The following is a 26,797-nucleotide window of genomic DNA, read 5'->3' on the forward strand; positions in this document are numbered from 1 at the left end:
ATCCAGGGCTGTCTGTCAGGAGTCTCTCTGTGTCTGCGTATGTTTCCTCTGGGTGCTCCGCTTTCCTCCCACCCTCCAAAATAAACAGGGTTTGTGGGTTAATTGGGGTGTTTGGCCAACGTAGATCTATTACTGTTACTATTCTATTACTTATCTTTGCACCCAAGATAAGGATTGAAACTGGGGAACTGGAGTTCTGAGGCAGTGTCTTTGCCATTGAGTCACCTGCACATTCAGGATTGGCCTCAGGTTCCAAACTGAAGGAGTGCGGAGAACCCAGATGTTTTACAAAATGTGAACAGGGGAAAGAGAGCAGACAGCCAGCCATGAACAAGTAGAAAAACATTTTGCTCTTTTGAATAGCACTCTGTGCAAGTTCAGATAAGGGCTGCAGAGTTTCACGGGAGCTCAAATTTACAAGGGAGCAGATTGGCTCTCTCTGCTTCTACAACAGATGCCCAAGAACAGTGGTTCCCAAATGTTTTCAGACTGCCGCTCCCTTGGCTCCCAGCCCACATCCCTAGTGCCCGCCCCCCCCAACACACAGACAGACACACACATGCTCACACACAGACAGACAGACAGACACACAGACACACACACACACACACACACACACACACACACACACACACACACACACACACACACACACACACACACACACACACACACACACACACACACACACACACATCTCTTTCTCAGTATTGTATTAGGTCCACTGCAAATTTAAAACAACAACTAGTGTATCACTGAGCAACCAACACTGAGTTTCCCTGCCTTGTGTACATGGGTTCTTGTTTGTCAGTGTTTCAACAGATGACTTTTTGTTCAAGGAAAATAATTCTCGATTCAGAGCAATTCTGTGAACATTGACCACACCCTTTTTCCTCACCACCCCCTTGGAACATCTAATATTACTAAAAATTGCCTCCTGCCTGCTATAAGGCAGACAGATGTCATTAGTGTCTCCTGGTCCCCCTTACAGAACGAAAGAAAGAAGCAAAAGGGAGTCCCTTCAGAGTCACTGAGTGTCTGTGGATTGGACTCCAGCACTCCTGCAGCCTATGCAGCCTGTTCAATTCATCGGCAACCCGAGCTCCAGATCCAAACAGGCCTTCAGCGCCTGAGGCCCTTTGGGAGCCCTTCTTGCCCTGAGCACCCTCTCAAATCCTGGTTCTCATATCTGGTTCCCATGACCCGGTCTCCAGCACTCTTTGCAGGACTGCAGTCGTCTCTTCTGTTTCTACTTGTCAAAGGCGTGTGTTCTCCATGTTTCTGGTGCCCTCTGCCAGCCCACTGCTCTCCCAGAATCTGCAACCCTTTGTGGCTGCTGCTGAGAGCAAGCACTGCCATCTTGGGCAAAGTCTTCCGCGGTTGCAGGATTTAACTTACAAGCACCATTGGGCAATCTAACTGGCCGTTTAATGTCTGTACAGAGTTGCCAGCATTAGGACTGGGTGGTTGAACCTTGCAAGCACCATTGTGTCCCCGCTCTCCGGGGTCTGCACCATTACAGCAGCTCCGGAAATGCCGCCAATTGTTATCTACATTCATGAACTGCTGACATGATCGTGGTCCTGGGGAAAAAAAATCTGTCTCATTCCACTCTTCCCCAAAATGTCCCTCAGTTCCTCTAGTGATTCCCAATTCCTTCAGTTGGGCCCTTCTCAACCTGCCTCAAGGTAGGGGCAGATCCTGACCAATGACCTTCAGGATGGATTTTGCCCTCCTCCCTCCCAGCAACAACTCAGAGACTTTTGTTCATACAAGTACCAGACACGATGAGGGAGGAAGTGTCGGGAGGAGCTTCTGTTCAATTATGCTGGGAAAAAGGTGGAGCCCACGTTCCCAGGAGCGGGATAAGGCCCCATTCCCATTCAGGACCTCTAGGCTGCAGCACCATTGCTTCAAACCATCAGGTACATTTTCCTACCCAATCTCCAAAACGTCCCTCAACAATACCTTGATACCAGGTGTTTAAACAGCTGCAGTTCATAATCCAGGTGATACTCCTCTCTTAAATAAACCAGGTCACATAAATGGTAAAGCACAATGGCTTGGTATCATGGCAGTCCATGCAGACAGAGAGCACATTGTAACATTTAAAGATGCAAATGGCTGTAAATATCTTACCCGATATAGGTTCCTAGGTGGAGCTTGTGAACTTAAACCTGCAACAAAGGAAGCACAGAAGCTTAAGTCTGGGGCCACAGAATCCTCTGAGTTCATTTCCCTCAGGTTCTACTCAGAGGAGATGAGCAACTTTGAGAAGGCTGCATTTGTAACTGTCCATCGAGATCTCAAGGTCAATGGTGGCACGGCCAAAGCTGCTGTAATGGCAGTGCTCCCACTGGTGTGGACATGGGTAGAACAGGGAGGTTAAACATAGTGCTACTCTGCAAAGTCCTACTGACTGGTCCTGAAGCCAATGGGTCTGTTTGGCATTAAATGGCTTGTTAAAGCAGCGGACGGTGTTTGCAAGTAAAATCCTGCAACCGTAGAGGTCTGTGCCCAGCATGGCGATGCCTGTTTGGCAGCTGCCATGAGAGGTTGCAGAATCTGGGGGAGCAGCGGTCCGGTGCAGGGCACCAGAAATGGAGAGAACCTCCCCCCCTCATAGAGAAGGAGAACCAGAGAAGACGACCCTACAGAATTATGACAATGTCAGCGAATCAGCAAGAGTGTCAGCAGCTGAGGGACCCACACAGGCTGCGGGTGACTTGTGGTCAGGGGACCCACACAGGCCGCGGGTGACTTGTGGTCAGGGGACCCACACAGGCTGCGGGTGACTTGTGGTCAGGGGACCCACACAGGCCACGGGTGACTTGTGGTCAGGGGACCCACACAGGCCGCGGGTGACTTGTGGTCAGGGGACCCACACAGGCCACGGGTGACTTGTGGTCAGGGGACCCACACAGGCCGCGGGTGACTTGTGGTCAGGGGACCCACACAGGCCGCGGGTGACTTGTGGTCAGGGGGCCCACACAGGCCGCGGGTGACTTGTGATCAGGGGGCCCACACAGGCCGCGGGTGACTTGTGGTCAGGGGGCCCACACAGGCCGCGGGTGACTTGTGGTCAGGGGGCCCACACAGGCCGCGGGTGACTTGTGGTCAGGGGGCCCACACAGATCGCGGGTGACTTGTGGTCAGGGGACCCACACAGGCTGCGGGTGACTTGTGGTCAGGGGACCCACACAGGCTGTGGGTGACTTGTGGTCAGGGGGCCCACACAGATCGCGGGTGACTTGTGGTCAGGGGATCCACACAGGCCGCGGGTGACGTGGTCAGGGGACCCACACAGGCCGCGGGTGACTTGTGGTCAGGGGACCCACACAGGCCGCGGGTGACTTGTGGTCAGGGGACCCACACAGGCTGCGGGTGACTTGTGGTCAGGGGACCCACACAGGCTGCGGGTGACTTGTGGTCAGGGGACCCACACAGGCTGTGGGCTGCTGGAGACTAGCTTGTGAATGAGGTATTTAAACCAGGATTCGAGAGGGTGCTGTGGGCAAAAAGGGTTCCCGAAGTGCACCGGGCACTGAATGGCTTCACAAACGTGTAGGAAGTTAAATTATATCATGTGTATTACATTTTTATGTGTTATTGCTTGACAATAAAAGGAACCTTGAAACTTGAGCCAGTCTAAGGAAGACAGGAACTGTAACCTTGATCAACTAACCACTGGTTGCTATACACGGATGCAGCCCAGAAAGAGCCACACCATTTGAATTCAAATTCACATCTTGCCTTAATGGGATCTGCATACTTCATGTTTACAATTATGGTTTTTTAGATTGCAATGTCAGGAAAATTGCAGAAAAAATTAACATAATTACTGCCCATGTGGCTCTTCACACTGGGCACCTATTTTTAGACTGCAAGTACCTGAGTGCAACAGTCTGGTTGGACGTGCAGTAGAGTGGATGGCGTCAATGAATTTTTCCAGTACGATTTACACTGCAGGCTTCCTCCAAAGAGTTGTAGGGGTTCTGCAGGATAAATTGCGGTATAGGAATCGACTCAAAATTCCTGCACGTTCCTTTTAGACTGCCCGTGTAGCGGCAAAATTCCTTGATTGTGCTGTTACATGCCTGCAGACTAAAAACCATAATTGAATCTATAAGGCCTCCCTCCAACTTCCACGGGTACCTTGCTTCAATTCTTCCAATCCATTTCCAAATTTGAAATGATCTCTCTCAAAAGGGTCTCCAGTTTCATCACATTAAGGAGCTCCAAGGCTTGTAATGTTTGTAACCAATCAATTCCCACTGTGTTCAACATGTGTTGGGCAGCCTTGCTTCCAGTTTACAGTTTAAGCTTAACATCCATGATTTGCATCAACTTGCATCTGGACAACTCATTTTCTACAGAAGCACTGCCTGTGGCTTAGGGTTGGAAGGCTGTTGGCACCACCATAGAGATTTGAGCATGTTAAGGCTTTTTGAGGCCTCACTTGGAGTACTGTAAGGAGTTTTGGGCTCCCCTTTTAAGAAAGGATGTTGAAGAAGGTTCACCGGAAGTTCACAAGGATGATTCTGGTAATAAAAGGGTTGTCATCTGAGGAGCTTTTGACGGCGGTTGGCCTGTACACATTAGAATTTAGAAGAATGAGGTTGGATCTCATTGAAACATTTTGTGCATTGAAAGGCATGGACAAGGTAGATGTAGAAAGGTTGTTTCCTATAGTGGGAGAGTCTAGGACAAGAGAGCACAACTTCAGGATTGAAAAGTGGCCACTTGGAACAGAAGAATTTCTTCAGCCAGAGGGTGGTAAATTTGCTGTCACAGGCAATGCTAGGTCATTAAGACAGAGATCGATTGGTTCTCGATTAGCTATGGCATCAGAGGTTATGGGGAGAAGGCCAGGCAGTGGGGCTGAGTAGGGAAATAGATCAAACGTGAAAGTCTGCAGACGCTGTGATTGTAGTAAAAAAAACACTGAAATGTTGGAGGATCTCAGCTGGTCTTTTCAGCATCCATAAAAGGCAAATATATAGTGCCAACATTTTGGCCTAAGCCCTTCTTCAAGGAATAAGCAGAATGAACCAGAACCAGGAAATGTCAGGAAATCTCAGAATTCAGACGATGCTGGCTGGAGGAGAGATCCTGAGCAACAAAAAGTGTTCATTGGATATGATAAGGATAGAGTTAAGAATTTATCACATCTGTGCAAAAGGAGATGGAGAAGGGAGAGAAAGAGCTGGGGGATGGTGACAGGGGAAGAAATGAGGGGGGGGGGATCAGTTCATGATGAAATGGCTGTGCAGACTCAATGGGCTGAATAGCCTATTTCTCCTCGTGTCTTAAGGTCTCATGTAATTGAGCCTGCTTCTCTGTACAGGGCTGAGGCGCTGCTTTCTGATGGATTGATAAAACAAGATCCAATCTCTCTTTTCAGAAAAACATTAAATATTGCATGTCATTTACCCCCCCCCCCACTCCCACCTCACTAATTCCCCATTCTCCAATCCAGATGATCTGTGGATTATCCGCTCACAGTTAGCGTAGTGATTAGCGCAACACTATTACAGCACCAGTGACCCTGGTTTGAATCAGTGCTATCTGTAATGAATTTGTATGTTCTCACCATGTCTGCATGAGTTTCCTTCCACCGTCAAAAAACATATGGGGTTTGTAATTCAACTGTGGTATTTGGGTGGAAGAGCCTCGTGGGCCATAAGGGCCTGTTACTGTGCTTTGCACATAAATTTAAAAAAAATAAATTTAAACTAATCACAGCTCTGCTTGTAAGATCCTGGCATGTGGAACTTTTCCAACATTATAACACATAACAGCGATAGCACTTCAAAAGTACTTTGTTGCCTCAATAGCTCTTGAGATTGTTCTGGTTGGCTACCCATTACCAGTGGTGATCCACAGGGGTCACTGTTGGGGACACTTCTTTTTACCTGAAATGTTAATGATTTGGATGGTAGAATAAATAGCTTTGTGGCTAAGTTTGCAGATAGGTAGAAGGTGTGGTAGTGAGGAGTAAACGGAGAGACTGCAGAGAAACTTAGATAGATTGGGAAAATCGGCAAAGAAATGGCAATTAAAATATGATGTTAATGTACATACACTTTAGTAGAAGGAATAAAAGGGCAAACTATTTGGATGGGGAGAAAATTCAAAATTTGGATGTGCAAAGGGACTTGGGAGTTCTTGTGCAGGATACCCTAAAGGTTAACCTCCAAGTTGAGTTGGTGTTGAAGAAGGTGAAAGCAATGTTGTCATTCATTTCTGAAGGAAGAGCATATATGAGCAGGGATATAATGTTGAGGCTTTTTAATGTACTGGTGAGGCCTAACTTGCAGTATGGCAAGAAGGGCTCCTTCTTTAAGAAAGGGTGTGCTGACATTGGAGAGGGCTCAGAGAAGATCCCCAAGAATGATTCATGGTATGAAGGGATTTGCATACAAGGTAAGTTTAGACTATACTCCTTGGAGTTCAGAAAAATGTGGTGGGGGGGGGGGGGGAAAGGGGGACTTCATACAAGCATTTTAAATGTTGAGAGTAGATGTGGCAAAGTGGTTTCCATGTTAGTGGGCCTTGGACAAGAGGGCACAACTTCAGGATTGAAGTCTCTAGAGATGAAGAGGAATTTCTTCAGCCAGAGAATGGTGAAACTCTGGAATTTGATACCATGGGCACCTTTGGAGGCCAGGTCATTGGGCGTATTTAAGGCAGGGCTTGATAGGTATCTGAATAGTCAAGGTATTAAAGATTATCGGGAGAAGGCAGGGAGTGGGGATATGTGAATGGAGGGGAAGACTCTACAATCCAAATGGCCCACTTCTGCTCCTATATCTTATGGATTTATGGTCATAAAAGGTGCTATAATGCAAGCTCCTTTGTTCCTTCCACTGTCAACAGTGTTATTCTGGTTCCATCCCAGATTTAATTATTTTTTAAAATTTTACAATTCATTACTGCACAATAGTAGCCAATTCTATGACCATTTAAACCCATGCCATCTACTACCCCAAATATATTTTGAAGGATGGGTGTAAACCAGAGCACCAAGGCAAAACCCACATGAACACGATTTGAAAGGCTTGCGATGACCCCTGAGTGAAAGCTGGAGACTGGCACATTTTCCATGGAATAGCAACATCCACATCAAATTTGTTGGCTCACACTGAATGTAACGGGCATAAGGTTATTTAGGTCCTGTTCCTCTGAGCATAGGAAGGTATGGACTCGAGAACGCTGGTCTGTCAGGTTGTATTGGAACAATTGGATGAGAAATGAACATTCAGCCCCCAAGCATGATTTTCTTTGTTTGAGCCATTTGTCACTTTGAGCCTGTTGCACTGAAACGGGGCAGAGATCACTCCACCTCTTGATCCTGTGGTGTGAAGAACAGGGGGTCAGGCCATTCTGCCCCTCACAACTCTTCTAGTAGTCAGTAACATCATGGTGGATCTGAGCCCTGAGCCCCTCTCCCACCAAGTTTACCCCACCACCCCCGAACTCCCACAGCTCAGTTTACCAGCAAAGATCTATGACAAAGAAATGCTGGATTGCTGGAATTGGTCTGCGTTATAGAATCCCTGACCTGGTATCATGATGGTCTTGAGGGGACGTACTTGCAGCCCTTGTGTGGGGTATTCCAGAGGGCTGTTGGCTTTTGCAATGATCAACGCGTCCGCTGGGGAATGGGATCTGCAAAAAGATAAGACCATGAGACATAGGCCACTAAGCCCATCGACTCTGCCCCACTGTTCAATCATGAGCAGATCCATTCTCCCACTCATCCCCACTACCCAGCCTTCTCCCCATAACCTTTGATGCCCTGGCTAATCAAGAACCTATCAATCTCTGTCTTAAATACACCTAATGATTTGGCCTCCACAACCCAATTTCACAGATTCAGCTCTCGCTGCCTGAAAGAATTCCTCCATATCCCTCAGAGAGACGAAAGACAAAGAGAGTGGGAGAAGGTCATGAAAAGTGACAGGATGTAACGGCCACAGAGTTAAACCAATAAAGGCAGTGTTCAAAGTTCAGATTATTGTCAGGGTGCATACATGACATCATGTACAACCCCAAAATTCTATTCCCTGCAGGCCAGGCAGAATTTCTATTTACCAGCAGTGAAAAAATCTGTGCTCAAAAAAAATGTATAAAAAGAAAGAGAAATGTAGACAAAGAAAAAATATAAACAAACTAACTGTGCAATACATTAAATAAATATTCAGCAATAAATGATGTGAAATGTAAGAATATCTGATTGCACTTGTTGTTGAGGACTAGCAACTGTTCCTGAACTTCGTGTACGAGTCTTGTGACACCTATGCTTCTTTCAGAGCAGTCCTTGCTGATTGCTGCTGCTCTCCCACAGCAGCGTTCCATGGAGATTTTCTCCAATTAGCATTTGAGTGACTGTGAGATCGATGTGACAAGTGCTTGGGAGATCGGTCAGGTAGAATCTCTAGAGCAGTGGTTTTCAAACCCCACCCCCCCACAACCCAAACCCACATTACATCTTAAGCAATCCCTATGTCATCAGTGAACTGTGATTAGTAAGGGATTGCTTAAGGTGGTAAGTGAGTGGAAAGGAAACAGTTTGAAAACCACTGTTTCAATTGTACCTAATTGACTCGTTATGTGCACGGTTTCAGAACTCCAAAGGAAATGGGCCAATGACAATTTTTCTCAAGCAAAATATTTCAGTAGCAATTGGGTCTTGAGAAATGGTTCTCAACCTTTATTCCCCACTCAAATACCACCTTAAGCAATCTTTTACTAATCACAGACCATTTACTGCATAGGGATTGCTTAAAGTGGAATGTGAGTTTAGGGGGGAAGTTTGTAAACCACTGCAGGAGAGGCATGAGCACACAGCCAGCTGAATATCACAGCTCACAGCATTGGCCTTGAATTTGTACCGAGCTTCCTTGTGGCCTTAAAACAGTAGCTCAGGTGCTGTTTGTGAAAAAAGCAGCATCTTTGTTTGCGGGAATGACAGAACGTGACTAGGTCTCCGCGTGTAATATAGCGCTGACAAATTGGCCTCATTAGAAACAATGATGTGTTGTTGAACAGACAAGTTGTAGATAATCTCGTGATATTGTGAGAGATGGGAAAATTGATCTAAAATTATGAACATGGAAGAAACTAAAATTCATCAGTTAATGGCTGTAACCAGTACAAACAGGATAAGCTTGGGGGTTAGAATGCAGGAAAGCAGAGTCAGCACGATTAACATAAGAATCTTCTAGTCTTTGTGACAAGACCATAAGACTAAGAAAAGGAATGGTAAGGTACATTAGAATGTAGGAAGTTGAGGTAGTCTGGATCAGATAAAGGTCTCCTAGCCCTGGACAGAAGTACCAAGTCCTACATATCTAATTAGCTAACCATACACAGATTTATACATATGAAATTAGCCAAACCTAGATAGAATGAGTCAACTCCGCATACCAAGAGATTGTAGCCCCGAGAATCAGGAAGGTGTGAATAAGGACAATGACATGATGGGGCACCCACAGGATACCCCCTGGTCCTCCAAGTGTACTGAAACTGCACGTAGGCAGGAAGGATTACCTATGCCAAACCCATCCAGGGGGCAGAAGAATGTAAGGGGGAGGGCATTCTGATACTGAAATTGACTGTATAAAAGTTGGGTGAGCCCCAGCATATGTGTGTATTCCCAGGGTAAGGGGAAGCACCCAACTTTGCATTGTTGTTGTAATAAATGTTCTTTGTTCTCAATTTTTGTCTCGAGCAATTTCTTTAAAGGTACTTTAATTTCTAACAAATGGGGACTCGTCCGGGATCACACTCCCTCCACTGAGAGAGTACCCCGACGACGAGAGTAGGTGCACCCCGGCTGATTCAGCTGGACTCACGGGCGACGGGTAGCTGGTCAGTGGAAGAAGCGAGTGATATCCGAGAAGAGGCATTGAGAACAAACAACGGAAGGAAGCGCGCTAGAGCATTACTACTGGAACTCGGTAAGAGGAATTTTACTTGTTTATAAGTATGGGAATAATGAGTAGCAAGGAAGAGAGTCCTGGTTCAGGATGTGAACACCAGATAGCTACGTACAGCCCGCTTGGGTTGATGTTATCTGAGTGGGGCACAGGAAAGACCCGTGGGAAAGACAAACTGACAATGGTCAGGTATTGTTGTAGTCCTGGTTCAGGATGTGAACACCAGATAGCTACGTACAGCCCGCTTGGGTTGATGTTATCTGAGTGGGGCACAGGAAAGACCCGTGGGAAAGAAAAACTGACAATGGTCAGGTATTGTTGTATTGAATGGGTTAAATACCCGGTTAAAGGGAGCTCCGTGTACTGGCCAAAATTCGGATCCGAGGATGAATGGATGTGTCAAGCTTTGAACCTATGGCTCTATCAAAACCAGAAAGACAATGTTGAGAGCAGGGAATATGCAGCCTGCTGGCTCAAGGGACCCATTGAACAACTGGTTTTGAATGAGAAAGAATTCAGGGATAAGAGAGAGGAGGAACCTTTTGTCCCTGAATCACAGGGTTGGGATGTGTTACATTCCCTCCCTCCACCTTATGTTCCTCCTATGCCGGCTCCTATCTTTCCTTCCCCTCCTATGACCTACCCTTCTGCACCTTCCCCTCCTCCCCCACAGCTAGAGAAAAGAGAAGAGAATAGGAGTGGTATGGTAACTCACTCACAAAGCGCTCGATTACCACCTCCGTTAACAGTAGAGGTAGAACATTGTAATTCAGAACAGCCTGAGATCCCTCAGGAAGAAGTGGCAGAACCCTGCGATTCACTTCTCAGGGAACAGGAACACAAATCTAAGAAACCAGAAATTAGCTGGATGCGACCCCTGTGGGAGGTTCCCATGGGAGAAGGTCTTGGGTTCGTAAATGTGCCCCTGACCAGCACTGAAGTACGTAATTTTAAGAAAGAACTGACCTCCCTGATAGAAGATCCCCAGGGATGTGCCGAACAGTTAGACCAATTTTTGGGACCAAATATATATACAATATGGGGGTCTCGACATAGAATCCCCAGCAGGGGAACAATTGGTACTAACAGGTTTTGTTACCAACTCAGCCCCAGACATTAGGAGAAAATTACAAAAGACAGAAAATTGGCATGAGCAGGGAATAACCCAGCTTCTACAGATCACACAAAAAGCATTTGTCCAGACATCTGAGGATAAGCAGAAAGCAAAGGCTAACATTTTGATGCAAGCAGTTAAAGTAATAGTAGATGAGTAACATGAAAAAGGCAGGGACTGTGTGCCAGCTCCTGAATGTTGGGAGAAGCGTCGGGAGTGGGAGAGTAGAGACCAGAGATAATTTCATAAATCACGACTTCCCACTTCAGTCACTGACCAATATTGATTAAAATTCATGCTAAAAATTAAATGTCATAAATGATCGTTTTTCAATACTGTAGAATTAGCGAATTTAACTACCAGTTAATTCCAATTTATGAAATAAATTGTATTCAAATGTGATTTTGCACAGGGAGTACCTGAGAGTTGTGATGTTATAACATTTGCAGGGAGAAATGTTTGCGCAAATAGGGTGAGTTCGACACATCTTATTTTAAGTGTATGTAAGATAAAGAAAGGATCTGATGTGTAAAGTGGCTGGATCAGCCAGTTGAAGGGGGAGTGTGCATGTCCCTTTAAGTGCACTGTGGCACTTGAAATTGAGGCTTCAGGCTCTTGTCTTGCAGTTAGAGGTATGGAGCCCTATCAATAGATTTAGTACATTTCTTCTACACATTCAGCAGTCAAGGTCCGTGAGTTTAAAGATCACCCACCTCTGGAGAATAAAGATACCTCTGGGGATTCCTATGGGGATTCCTATAAGTTTAATCATTTATTTCTCTGGTGCATTTTCCTCCGGAGTGAAATTAATGCCTCAGCACAATTTCTCTGTATTGCCGCTGTTATTTAATTTATGATAACTTTCCCCATTCATCAGGTTTATATTTAAATCCGGTAGTGCGGAAGTTACATTGTAAATAATCACGGAGGTAAACCCTGCGCGACTGGATTCAGCTTAATGGAGAAATAAACCTGCGAACTGGTCTATGGTGGTGTGTGAGTACTGCAATAGGTGGAATATGATTTAAATTGGTGGCATCGTTCAGAACAATTGGGCGCATAGGAATAATAATAGCATTAATTACTCACAGATCTTGTACCTGATACTATTCACTACGTCCCGGCTTCAGGACTGGGAAATTGGCATGGTACAGAGAAATTGCCAGGGCACCAATATTTCTTGATTCACTAATGACTCCACAAGCTCCAGGATTCATGCAGCAAAACTTTAAGTGCAATATTATAGAAACTAGCCGGTACTTAAATGATTGTGTGTGCAATCAACATTGGAAAAATATGAAAGGTAATACAGGTGCTCCCCTACTTATGATTTTACGATGACACAATAGCATGACTGTCATTTACTTTCATATAATGTGTTAAAGGTCATCACAAGCATCGTTGATTTTTCCAATAAACTTTGATAATTCCTCTAAAGTGAATTTTTTGTAGCCTCGTTGGTTAATCACATTTTCGGAAAGCTTACAGGGACTGTTGGGAGAGAGCAAGGCAGCGGGATCCGTATGGGGACTGATACAGCGCTGTCATTAGAGAGTGGGGCAGCGGGATCAGTATGAGGACTGATACAGTGCTGTCAATGTTAGACAAGGTACGTCTCCAATTAAGATTTTTTTTCAACTTATGCTGGGTCTGCTGGAACGCAACCCTATCGTAAATTGAGGAGCACCTGTGATGTTCTTCTATCTACAGCCAGCTTTAGATAAACTCTTATCATTCTGACAAATCTAGGTCTAAGTCTAATATTCCTCCAGCCTTTGAGCAAGCGCTTCCACTGCTGCATCTTACTGATCACCTCCTCACCAATGAATCAGAAGACCATGGTGTATGGCACTCACTGCACAAGCAGTCTGAAAATGTGTACAAGCCTGTTCAACTTCATTTTACAAAATCAACAATCGGTTCCAGGCTCCCCAATGCTCTCTGTGGAGAGAAAATTGCCAGATTTTTACCCTTTTAATGCCCTTGGTTATGTTTGCCTCTTCTCAAAGATTACATGGCTGCACAGAGGAGCAAGGCTGAAAGTGCCTTGAAGTAATCTGTTGGCTGCACTTGTGACCTTTAGTCAGAAAATGCATGGGCTCTTGTCTCACTTTGGGTAGTGTAGTGGTTAGTTCAACTATATTACAGTGGCAGTGATGAGTAGATGGATGTGAGGGGGTTGGAGGGTTATGGGCAGGGAGTAGGTAGGTGGAACTAGTTGGAGTTTCATGTAAATCGGTGCGGACTAGAAGGGCCAATATGGCCTGTTTCCGTACTGTTATTGCTATATGGTTATTATATGGAATATGGTTGTGAGCTGTGGCACAAGGCATTTTACTTAAGGCAGAACTAAAGGTTGAATATGTTTCAAGTTCTCTTGCAGAGGCTCTTGTGCTACAATGTCTGTTATGTACTCTAACAAATTGGAGGGTTGTGCCCCATACAGACAAGCAGCTCCAACTGCATTTTAATAAGGTCTAACATATTCAAAACCCATGCAAATATGGTTTGTGTTTCATTTTACAATTTTTACACTAACACAAAGGAAAGTCAGATTGTTATTCATTTTATTAAAATCTAGTGATTGGTTATATGTAAAAGCATGGCAAGAGGATCAACTAAAACCTGCCTGGGATGGTCCCTTCTGTGTACTTTTAATTACAGACACCGCAGTAAGAACAAGAGAGAAAGGCTGGACCCACATTCAAAGAATTAAACCAGCTTCTGAACCACAACATCACGACACACAGATTCAACCCTCAACCTGGCGTGCAGTTCCTCATCCTTCAGACCTGAAACTTACACTGCGCCGTGACAAAGTGCCGTAATGTTACATTTATTGTCGTATTTTAATGGTTTATACAGTTATTGTTGTATTTTTTATTGTCGTATTTTAATGGTTTATACAGTTATTGTTGTATTTTTTATTGTCGTATTTTAATGGTTTATACAGTTATTGTTGTATTTTTTATTGCCGTATTTTAATGGTTTTTACATTTATTGTTGTTTATTACTTTTTTTGAAATATTGTTCGTTAAATGGATATGTCACTTCAGTACTCGCTATGTTTTAAGTCCTCCTGGAATAGGGGCAGCAGAGGTTACAATTGTGCTCCTTTAGAATGTAGACAGGGCATAGATTTAATGTATAGTCATAGTGGGATATGGGTTAACAAGGGATTCCAATACGGACCAGGGGAACTGAACAGCTTTAGTGGAGTACATCTAATTTGTATCCTAGCCTACACAGGTATTAAAGACAGGAGTTTTAAAGCAATAGCACAAAGGACATGGTGGGACAAAGACAGACAGAATGGTAGTCAGGATTGTACATGTCGCAGAGAGAGAGAGTTAATACATATGCTAATGTACACAGACAGGCTGCAACACACAGTTAAATCACAAGAAACAATCCCCCCCCAGCTTGGTCTCTTTTCATCACCCCGTGAAGGGGAGCACCAGTTACCAACAACGTGAGCTGCTTGACACTTTAATATCAGGCTCCAGACAGCCTTCGGAGATCGGTGGCCCTAGGGTTCGGGGCTGAAGAGGACATCAGATACTAGCCACAATTCAACGGAACCGCCTGACTACTGCTACTCGTTCGCTGCTGAAGGCAGCGTCTCTCAAAGAACTTCGTCAGGACAATGCTTACAAAAGTCGGGTGGTTAAAAGACACTGCTTCAATGTTTCAACGTGAATCTGCCTATGCCCATGTTCAGACGTGGCAACTTCGGACTGATGTGGGATGGACTAGACTCTTTACTGAGAACTGGAGCCTGATACTCGCAACCCTAATAAGCAGCTGGACTCGCTACTCTGACCTTCATGGTGCTCCCCTACCTAAAGACTTTACGCAGAGATTACAATTCGGTTATTGACCAGCTGGGTAAAACTACACCTTACACTTGAAAGATCAGTATTACTGATCTAAAAGAAAAGTGAGGAAGGGGGGGGGGGGGATCAGTCACACTGACACTAGTAACCAAAGATCAGTAACACTGATCATGGTGAAAGATCAGTATTACTGATCTAAAAGAAAAGTGAGGATTGTGAGAGATGGGAAAATTGATCTAAAATTATGAACATGGAAGAAACTAAAATTCATCAGTTAATGGCTGTAACCAGTACAAACAGGATAAGCTTGGGGGTTAGAATGCAGGAAAGCAGAGTCAGCACGATTAACATAAGAATCTTCTAGTCTTTGTGACAAGACCATAAGACTAAGAAAAGGAATGGTAAGGTACAATAGAATGTAGGAAGTTGAGGTAGTCTGGATCAGATAAAGGTCTCCTAGCCCTGGACAGAAGTACCAAGTCCTACATATCTAATTAGCTAACCATACACAGATTTATACATATGAAATTAGCCAACCCTAGATAGAATGAGTCAACTCCGCATACCAAGAGATTGTAGCCCCGAGAATCAGGAAGGTGTGAATAAGGACAATGACATGATGGGGCACCCACAGGATACCCCCTGGTCCTCCAAGTGTACTGAAACTGCACGTAGGCAGGAAGGATTACCTATGCCAAACCCATCCAGGGGGCAGAAGAATGTAAGGGGGAGGGCACTCTGATACTGAAATTGACTGTATAAAAGTTGGGTGAGCCCCAGTATATGTGTGTATTCCCAGGGTAAGGGGAAGCACCCAACTTTGCATTGTTGTTGTAATAAATGTTCTTTGTTCTCAATTTTTGTCTCGAGCAATTTCTTTAAAGGTACTTTAATTTCTAACAATATGGTGTGAGAATAACAACCTGAGACTCAATGTGGAGATGATCGTGTACTTCAAGAGGACCAGGGATGGCTATTGATAAAGTTCCTTGGAGATTACTTAACTAGTGACCTATCCTGGACACTCCCCTCCTCACTTGTCAGGAAAGTACAACAGCAACTGCACGTCCTGAAAAGACTGAGGTGGGCAAGGCTACCAGCCACATTACGTCAACCTTCAATAGGAGCTCTATCGAGAGTGTCCTGGCCGGCTGCGTCACAGTGAAATTCGGTTGCTGTGGAGCATCAGGTCGGAGGTTGATCCACAGGACCATGAGTGGCAGAGAGGATCACCAGGGTCTCCCTCCCCTCCATTGATGTGATCTAGTGGGATTCTTGTTTAAAAAGGGCTTGCAAAAATCATTGATGACCCCCTACTACCCCGCACACAGTAGCTTCCAGCGACTCCCATTGGGAAAGAATCACCAGGCTGAGAAACAGCTTCTTCCCGTAGACAGTGAGACTGCTGAAAGACTCCTAAAAACAACTCTCTGTTGTCATGATAATGAATATGTATGAGATGTACCGGAAGTCACTTGGTATGAGAGAGAGAGATAAGAACACAAGCAGGAGAACAAAGGAAACGGGAGAATAAAAGACACTCAGAAGTTTACCTGATAAACTTGTGTTTAATGTTTTATTAACTTCACATTTCGGGCCACAAATGTGACATTGGCGACGAGGATGGGATAAGCTTGAAGAAAATTAAAGACTAAACAAGATTACAGAGGTTTACAGACAACTTCAAGGTGATAAGAATTTTCTCTTTGCTCAGTACTTTTGGGGCTGGAATATTTCCTCATGGCTGGTGCAAACTGTGACTTTCTAACACATAGTGGAATTGCTCATTTTGACCCAACGGGTGATGCAAGTACTGTAAGTGTGAAGTGGAAGGCATGGCTGGAAGAATTTGAATCCCACGCCGACAGTCGTGGCCTATTTCTAGATACCGGTACAGTTGAACAAAAAGCACAGAGAAGGGCGTTACTTCTTTTCACTGCAGGACCCACAGTTCGGGAAACATTTAAGACATTTTTGAATACTGGAAGAAAGGATGAGTACCGGAAAGCAGTAGATGCATTAAATGCACGCTATGTAGTGACACCGAATGCTACATTTCAATGCCATTTGTTTCAGAGAACGAGACAAGAAGATGGCCAGACAATTGCTCAGTACGTGACGAGACTACGCCAGCTAGCTGCTGGATGCAATTACATGCCAGCTGATTTGGACAACCAATTATTGGATCAAGTCGTACAGCACTGTAGATCAGATAAACTCAGAAGACGTCTACTGGAAGGAGGGAGTGAGTTGGAACTCACCGATGCTTTAACCATTGCTGCTGCATTAGAGGCTGTTGAAGGGCAATTTCATACCATGACCCTGAAAGACAACTCAAGCCAGCAAATTAAGAGGCTCTCACATCGCCATAATCAGCCAAGATATACGCCGACACAGGACGTGGAGTGTTATCGATGTGGAAACCGAGGTCACTTTGGAAAAGACCCATATTGCCCGGCTAAAGGCAAAGTTTGCAGAAAGTGTGGAGGTAAGGACCACTTTGCAAAGAAGTGCAAAAGCAAGTCCAATGCAGACCAGAAGAGGAAGAGTACAACTTCCAAAGGCAAAGCCTGGGGGAAAGGAAAGTATCCTGGAAAGAAAGATACCATTCGCCAGATAGACGGTGACGATGATGATACCCAGGAGGAACAGAGTTGTTACCAATTTACGTTGAATGAAGTACATCATGAGAAGGTCCCAGTGATCATTGGTGGAGTGACAGTGCAGGTCATTGTAGACTCAGGCAGTGACAGTAATGTGATTGATCGACATTTATGGGAGAAGTTGAAAAGGAAAAAGATCATCTGTACCTCAAAGAAGTGTTCCAAGAAACTGTATCCATACACAGTAACCAAGCCATTGCAGACCATTGGATGTTTTACTGCAACTGTTGAAGCTGGAGATAAGTACACCGAAGCAGAGTTTATGGTCATAGGGGAGAACCATTGCTGAGTAGAAGCACAGCGCAAGACCTGGCAATACTTCATATTGGAGCTTGTGTCAATTCAATTCAGTCATACGAGAATATGAAGCAAGAATTCCCCGCAGTCTTCCAAGGAGTAGGAAAGCTGAAAGGTCAACAATTGAAGCTAGCGGTAGATGAAACGGTCAAACCTAAGGCACAACCAATGCGCCGAACTCCGTTTGGACTTCGTGGGAAAGTCGAAGCCAAAATTAAAGAATTGATCGAACAAGACATTATTGAACCGGTGGAACATTCGACACAATGGGTCAGTCCTGTAGTGATTGTGCCCAAACCAAAGGGTGACATGTGTTGACATGAGAATGGCCAATGAAGCTATAATTAGAGAACGACACCCTATACCAACAGTGGAGGAAATACTTCAAGAACTAACTACCAGTAAGATATTCTCAAAAATTGATCTGAAATGGGGCTATTATCAATTAGAGCTGGATCCAGGTTCCCGAGATGTAACTACATTTGTGACTCACTGTGGATTGTATCGTTACAAGAGACTATCATTTGGAATTAATGCAGCTTCGGAGATCTACCAGTATGAAATCCATCGAGTAATTCAAGGTATTCCTGGAGTTGCCAACATTTCTGACGACATCATAGTCCATGCACCAACGAAGGAAGAGCATGACAAACGGTTGAGGCGTGTACTATCTAGACTACAGGAGGCAGGCCTTACCGTGAATGGAAACAAGTGTCAGTTCGGTGTGCCAGAAATGGACTTCATGGGACACAGACTTACACGGGAAGGACTAAACCCTGCAGAGGCCAAGGTGAAAGCTATTGAAGAGGCACGTGCACCTCAGAACGCAACAGAAGTGAGGAGTTTCCTGGGATTGGTCAATTTTTGTGCAAAGTTCATTCCTAATTTCGCTACAGTGGCAGAACCACTAAGAAAACTAACCAGGAAAGGTGTACCATTTCATTTTGGATCTGAGCAGAAGAAAGCGTTCACAGCGCTGAAGCAAAGCCTGACAGATGCAAAAACTCTTGGATATTACGATCCGGCGGCATCAAACAAAGTCATAGCGGATGCCAGCCCGGTTGGTTTAGGAGCCGTGTTGGTCCAGATGCATGATGGAGGACCAAGAATCATTGCCTATGCCAGCAGATCGTTATCAGATGTGGAAAGAAGATACTCTCAGACAGAGAAAGAAGCACTCGGACTTGTATGGGCCTGTGAGAGGTTTCATGCATATTTATATGGCATTGAATTTGAACTCATCACAGATCATAAGCCATTAGAGGTGATCTATGCACCGAGATCCAAACCATGTGCCAGAATAGAGAGATGGGTACTCAGACGACAACCCTACAAATATAAAGTAATCCACATTGCAGGGAAAGCAAACATTGCTGATCCGCTGTCCAGATTGGTGAAGGATGGATGTCCACAATCCAAGTCAGAATTGGGAACAGAAACAGAGAGCTTTGTACGCTTCGTAGCTATTCAGTCGACACCGAAAGCTGTGACTACGAAGGAGGTTGAGAGAGAATCCGAACATGATCCAGAACTCAGGGAAGTAAGAGAATGCATACAGAGTGGACAATGGGACAAGTGTACTCACAAGGCTTACATTCCCATTAGAGACGAACTTTGTTGCATCGGACAGTGTGTATTAAGAGGTTGCAGATTGGTGATACCGCAAAGATTGAGACCGAAGATCGTATCCTTAGCGCATTAAGGACACCTAGGCATTGTTGGTACCAAGCAAAACCTCAGAGTTGTGATAAAGACGCAGAGAGATTTGTTAAAACTTGTCATGGATGTCAAATCACAAGTAGGAATAATCCGCCAGAGCCGATCCGGAGTACGCAACTTCCGACAGGACCATGGATCGACGTAGCTGTTGATTTTCTTGGACCTTTACCGACGGGTGAATCAATTATGGTAGTGATAGATTACTACAGCAGATACTATGAGTACGTGGTGTTGAAGTCCACAACCACTGAAAAAACAATACAAGCATTAGAAGAGATATTTGCAAGATATGGATTACCTGTTACATTATACTCTGACAATGGTCCACAATTCATTTCAGAGACACTTGCGGAATACATGAGGACCACAGGTATCCACCATCATAAAGTAACTCCGAAATGGCCGCAAGCCAATGGAGAAGTAGAAAGACAAAATCAATCCATTGAAAAACGATTGAGGATTGCACACGCAGAAGGACAAAATTGGCGAGAAGCATTGCTATCTTATGTGGCTGTCTATCGAGCAACGCTTCATGCAACCACTGGAAAAAGTCCTGCAGAAGAATTTTTTGGGAGAAAAATCCGCACAAAAATGCCAGAAATAAAGGAAATCCGAGACAACCAGGAGATGAGGGACCACGATGCTGAAAAGAAAGGTCCAGCAAAGCTGTACACAGATTCGAAACGTGGAGCCAAGTACTCAGACATCATGCCAGGAGATAATGTTCTAGTGAGGCATGAAACTGGTGGTAAGCTAGACACACCTTCTTACCATCAACCCTATACTGTCGTATCCAGAAGTGGCAGTATGGTGACAGTCAAGTCTCCGACTGGAGTCCTGTATAAGAGAAATGTATCAAGTGTAAAAAGGTACCAGTCCAGTGATATATCGAGCGAAGAGGTTGAAAGGCCAATACGAGATGCTGAAACTGAGAGACCTGATGATGTTCCAGAGGCAGTTACCAGCACTCCTGATGAAGTGACTAGAGCGCCAGAAACACTCGAAGCCGTGGCGAGCAGTATTTCCGACGCCGAGAGTGAACAACCGAGAAGCGACGACAATATCGCAGGCAGGCCGAAACGAAACCGGAAACCGCCCAAACGATACGAAGTTTGGGCCATAGTTTTAATAAGAACTTTGGGACAGTATTTTAATCTTATATCATAAAGTGCATGTATGAGTGCTGTAGGAAGTAAACTTTATGTAGTTGAGTTATAGTATTACCATTAGTTACGATGTTTGTATGTTTTCGAGGGATATTGGTAAGTGAAGGTAAAGTTTATTTCTGATTAAAGGAGGGATGTCATGATAATGAATATGTATGAGATGTACCAGAAGTCACGTGGTATGAGAGAGAGAGATAAGAACACAAGCAAGAGAACAAAGGAAACGGGAGAATAAAGACACTCAGAAGTTTACCTGATAAACTTGTGTTTAATGTTTTATTAACTTCACATTTCGGGCCACAAATGTGACATCTGTGACTTTGCTTTTATGAATAATATTTATTTTAATAAACAAAACAATGCCTACTAGAAACCCTGCAAAGGCTGAAGGCCCTGTGATATCTGTCTCTGAGGACGATGTCAGAACATCATTCGAGAGGGTGAATCCTCGCAAGGCATCATGTATGGCATATGTAGCAGGGAGATGAAAATCTGCACCAACCAACTAACCAGAGTGTTCGTGGACATTTTCAACCTCTCATTGCTGCAGTCACAGGTTCCCACCTGCTTCAAAAGGTACCCAAGAAGAGTAGCGTGAGCTGCCTTAACAACTATCACCCAGTAGCACTAACATCTACTGTGATGACATGCTTTGAGAGGCTGGTCATGGCCAGAATTAACATGGACCTAAGTAAAGATCTTGACCCACTGCAATTCATCTTTTGTCACAATTGCTCCGCAGCAGATGCCATATCGCTGGGTCTCAAAAACAGCAACCCATACATACACCTGCTCTTCATTAACTACACCTTAGCCTTCAACACTATTATTCCCTCAGTGCTGGTCAAGAAGCTACAAACTCTGGGCCTCTGTACCCTCCTCTGCAACTGAATCCTTGACTTTCTTATCGGAAGACCACAGTACGAATTGGAAACAGCATCTCCTCCTCACTATCAACACAGGTGCACCCCAAGGATGTAGCTTAGCCCACTGCTCTACTCATTATACACCCATGACTGGGTGCCCAGGCGTGCCTTCACCTGCTAAGTTTTGAAATCTTTCCCAAAGCCTTTCCATCCATTGCCCCCCACCTCCATTAATAAGACCCCACTTTCCCAGAGGTCATTTTAAAACTGAACCTCTTTATTACTCAGGGGCGCTGTAAAGGCAGCAGATTTAGGACATTCATGAACCAGGTGAGTTCTTACAACAATTCGGCCTGTCAAATCCACTCTGCCATTCCATCATGAGCTGATCCATTCTCCAACTCAGCCCCACTCTCTTGCATTCTCCCCACAACCTTTGATACCCTGACTATTCAGGTACCTATGAATCCCTGCCTTAAATATCTCCTGGTCCCCATAGCCACGCATGGGAGCAAACTCCAGGGGTTCACCACTCTCTGGCTAAAGGCTCCCTTCAATCCTGAAGCTGTGCCTTCTTGTTCTAGATTCCTCTATCATGGGAAACAACTTTGCCACATCTACTCAGTCCAGGCCTTTCAACATTAGAAATGTTTTAATGAGTTCTACCCTCATTCTCCATGTTTCCAAGAGCCATCAAATGTTCAAACGTTCTTGATATGCTGATCCCTTCATTCTAGGAATCATTCTTGAAAGTCAATCTTCTCTGAACCCTCTCCCATGCCAGCACAACCTTTCTTAAATAAGGAGCCAAAAACTGTACCCCGTACTCCGAGAGGCCTCACCAGTGCATTATAAAGCCTCAACGTCACAGCTTTTTATTCCAAACTCATTTCATGAAATGACTTTAAACTGCCCAGGTTTGCTGACTGATCTCTGACCTTGTATTGCAACCCTCCGAACATGACAACTTTTTTCCCTCAGAAATAAACTTTATTCACAATTATTTACAAAACAGGAAAACAGTTCAAAGTCTTTTCAAACCCTTGGTGTCATATCCATGCACATTCCTATCACTTGATACATATGTTCTCTATTTCATACCTTGTCCCTCTGTGGCAGAAAGGCCATAATGTACAGTGCTCAACAGAACACACTTAGTAGTGGTGTATAAGATTATAAGGGACTTAGATAGGGATGACAGTCAGTCTGGTGGCTCCTCGCAGCCCCCTTGGGGAGCCACAGAAAATGAAGGATGAACTCGACGATCCAGCTGGCTGCACGAGGCCCGCAGCACTGCCCTCCAATTGGCCACAACTAAAGGAGCCTAACTGGCCTATCAAGGAAAGCAGATCACAAATGCACCAATCAGCACTGAGGGGGCTTTGACCACGCCCCTCAGCTTGAGAATAAAGCAGGGCTGTGAGCCCAATAAAGCTCACTGGAGTTTGTGTCATTCTTTCTGGGAACAGCATGTTCTTTCTGAGCTAACCTGCATACAGCTATCACCTCTCCTGCACTATAGGCTCCACAGAGCCATAGCTTGCAGCAGCTAGCTACACCAGCACGTTTTTTTTTTCTGGGGTGTTGATGGCCAGCACAGAAGACATCTGTTTAAGGTGAGTGGAGGAACTTTCTGGGGCGATGGTTTTTTTTTTACAAAGAGAGTGACGAGTGCTGGGAATGAATTGCCAGGAGTGGTGGTGAGGGTTGGTACAATAGGGAACCCAACAGGGAAGGTGACCGCTGCAGTGGGCCAGTGAGGGGCGCAGCTGTTGAAGGGAAAGAAAGGGTTATCCTATGAGGAGTGTTTGACAGCTTTTTTGGCCTGTACTGGTTGGAATTTAGGAGAATGTGGGGGGGGAATCCCTGGGTGGGGGGCAATCCCATTGAAATTTTTGAACATTGAGTGAGGAACTTGGCAAGTGACCCAGCATCCATGGGAAGTGAAAGGTAGTTGAGATTTTAGGCCGAGCCCCTTCGTCAGTTTAAGAAAATCAGGCAGATGCCTGAATAAGGAGGTGGAGGGACCTCCAAGTGGCCAAACACTTCAAGTCCACACTCCACTGCTAAACCAACATGTCTGTCTATGGCCTCATGGACAGGTTGAGGCCACATGTAAAATGGAGGAATAATACCTTATATCCCATCTTGGCAGTCTCCAACCAGACAGCATCAATCTCGACTTCTCCAGTTTCCATTAACCCTATCCCAGTCTCTCTTTCCCTCATCTCTCTGCTTCCCTTCCTCCAGCTCCCCACCCACTTCTTTTCCTTCTCCTACCCAAGAGCTACCCTCTCCCCTGTTACTTCTCAGCTTCTATCCTCCCGTCAGTATCCATCTCCTACCTCTCCATCTGTGTTTCACCTCCTTCCCCCACCTCCCTCCCCACCTTTTCATTCAAGCAACTGCCCGATTGTCAACACTCTTCATGCTTGAAATGTCCACCACCTTTTACTTCCTATTGATGCTGTGTGACCTGCTGAGTTTCTCCAGCATTTTTTCCCATTCGGGAAAACTTGCCACTAGATCAGTCTAACTGCAATGTGTAACGTTGTGGATGGTGATCAAGGCAATCGGGACAACATTTCTGGCAGAGAATGCCAGGACCTGAATCAGTGGGTGCACTGGGAGCAACGCCCCATGACAGAACCAAAATTGGGCTCAGTTTCACAAGGACGGACTCGGGACAGAAGGACATCACTGAGAAGAGTGATACGGAGAAAGTTCTTCAGTGTGTGATCAGTAGAATTTGTTGTCACAGTCATTGGATGTATTTAAGGGAGCGATTAATAGCTTTTGATTAGCTAGGCCATCAAAGGTTATGGGGAGAAGGCTGGGCAGTGGGGCAGAGTGATTGAATCCTGTGGCAGGCTTGATGGGCTGAATGGTCTATTTCTGCCCCTACAGTATGTTTTATAGTCCAATGGACTCAAGATTGCTGTCTCTAAGCTCAGTGACTTCAGATTGGAAGGCCAATGACTATGAGGAGGGAGGCCACATGATGGAGGTCTGCCTTCCACCTTCACCACCAACTCAGTACATGTTTTACAACCACCTTAGTACCAACCCCCTCCTTCCCCCAATTTAAAAACACCAGATTAAAATGTATGAACCAGGTAACAGGGAGCAGAGCAGACCTGGTGCCAACAGGTCCTGGAAAAGGGCTCACTTCCTGCGTTCATGTGGAAAGAGACGGAGGACAGCGTCGTGTGTGGGGTCTGGGTCTTTACTGGAGCCTCAACAACTCTGGTGATTCAGAGTCTGCAAGGTCCGCAGTGACTTTTACTGTCATGTAATAATACATTAAAAATGTAAGAGACATGATATACTTTAACTTCTGCTTGCTGTAAGGCAAAGTGTCGACATTAATGTCGCCCTGCACCCCTTACAGTAAAAGAGAAAGAAAAAATGTTGCGTGAACTAAGTCCCACCCGCTCGTACCTCTCCAGGAATCGTTGGTATTCCTGCTGCCTCCTTTTCTTCAGCACCTCCTGTTCAGCATCGTTGAAGACCTGCTGGAACTGATGGACAGAAGTCTGAGGGAAAATATGTCCCATGAACGGCAGCTTCAGCACCGGCTCCTCTTTATCACATCTGCAGTTGTTCTTTGGAAGCAGACTAAGGAGAAAAATTAGAGTTTTGTGTTGTTGAAAGTTCAGATTTATTGTCAGGGTACAGCCCAACCTCCTGGGAAGTGGGGTCTTGCAGGGTGGGTGGCAGGGTTGCGGGGGGATGGTGGGGTGATGAGTAGAAAGGCTTGGGGAAGGAATTCCAAAACTTGGCAGGTGAAGGCACGGCTGCCAGTGGGTGAGGCTGTCCCTTGTTCACATGCAGGGGAAGGCAATGACCAGTGAAAGGGTCAGGAGGGACATTCATGCCGGAGACATTCTCCACAGTTCTGGGCGTCTAAAAGCATTTGAAGGGAAATCCACCTCCTCATTTTTGCCGTGATCTTTTTATTTGTTCTCCTCAGAACCATTTTCCCAACGTAAACCCTGCCCCTCCCAAGGATGCTAACAGCAGCACCTCACGCATACTGGGCCGGAAGATGTTTCCAGTGAACCCATGCCACTTAAAGGGCCGATCTTCAGTCTATGTTCTCTGACCTCACTGTCACCTCACACACAATCTCACAGAGGTCAGTGCAGGAATCACTCCCAGCTTTCGGTCCTCAAGGATACTTCCGATTCAGATTTATTGTCAGAGTACAGATATGACAACACATACAACCCTGAGATTGTTTTTCCTGCGGGCCAGGCAGAATTTCCACTTATCAATAGTCCCAAAATCTGCACAGAAGAAAAAATGTCTACATAAGGGAGTAATGTAAACAAAGAGGACTGGAGGGCCTTAGGCGTCAAAGGCTTCCTCATCATGTCATAGGTTTGGATCTGGAACTCGGGTTGCCGATGAATCAAACAGGAGTCTGTGCAGCTTTAGAGGCTGGAGGAAAATCCAAGGACACTCAGCGACTCTGAAGGGACTCCCTTCTCCTTCTCTAGTACTGTAAGGGGCGCCGGACAACACCAACAGCGGCTCTTTCTCTGCCTTACAGCCGGCAGACGGAAATTTCGAGGAATAGTGCATATTCTGTCCTATTATATGACAATGAAGGAATCTTGAATGTTCATTCTCGCGGCCCCCGGTGACTCAGTGAAAGGCAGTGGATGAGATGAATGATCCCTTGATCACAACGCGCTCACGGAATATAGGACCCCAATTTCATGCAGCCGTAATGGCCATAAAATGATCCCCAATGCAAAATCTTGCCTGGCCATCAACTTGACACTTTTTTCTTTTAACCAACATTTCTTCAGTTACTGATGCTGCCCATTCTCTTGGCTTCCAAGCAATACACCCGTCAGCATCCAGTGACTGAGCAATGAGATGACGCAACTTTTTTGATAAGCTTGTTGATGAAGAAGATCATTGAAATTGTCACAGCCAGTCTGAAGTGGATAATATTTTCTCCCACATCTAAACCCCCATCCCCACCATTACTGCAACTACACCAGTTATCCCCCTGGGATTGTCACCAGCACCAGCGCTAATCCTGACGGACTGACTGCAATCTGTCACTGTCAGGACTAGATTGGCCCACTCTCTGAACTTTCAAGGTTCAAAGGGGCAAGGAATTCCTGCAGCATTTTAAGATTCAAGATTATTTTATTGTCATGGAATAGTTGCAGAAC

At 45.2% G+C, this 26,797-nt stretch overlaps 1 protein-coding gene across 2 annotated transcripts in view; it reads right to left on the reverse strand.

Annotated features, from left to right (window-relative positions):
• The window catches only part of LOC138750449 (beta-1,4 N-acetylgalactosaminyltransferase 1-like), a 79,390-nt gene that overhangs the window by 48,348 nt on the left and 4,245 nt on the right, over positions 1 to 26,797 (reverse strand). For both annotated transcript variants that reach the window (XM_069912504.1, XM_069912505.1), the window contains exons 3-5: positions 25,047 to 25,223; positions 7,565 to 7,671; positions 2,140 to 2,177 (exon numbers count right to left, since the gene is read on the reverse strand). In XM_069912504.1, coding sequence (XP_069768605.1) covers positions 2,140 to 2,177; positions 7,565 to 7,671; positions 25,047 to 25,223 — 322 coding nt within the window. The remainder of the gene's footprint in view (positions 1 to 2,139; positions 2,178 to 7,564; positions 7,672 to 25,046; positions 25,224 to 26,797) is intronic.

The sequence above is a fragment of the Narcine bancroftii genome, unplaced genomic scaffold (assembly GCF_036971445.1).
Source record: "Narcine bancroftii isolate sNarBan1 unplaced genomic scaffold, sNarBan1.hap1 Scaffold_151, whole genome shotgun sequence".
Taxonomy (NCBI): domain Eukaryota; kingdom Metazoa; phylum Chordata; class Chondrichthyes; order Torpediniformes; family Narcinidae; genus Narcine; species Narcine bancroftii.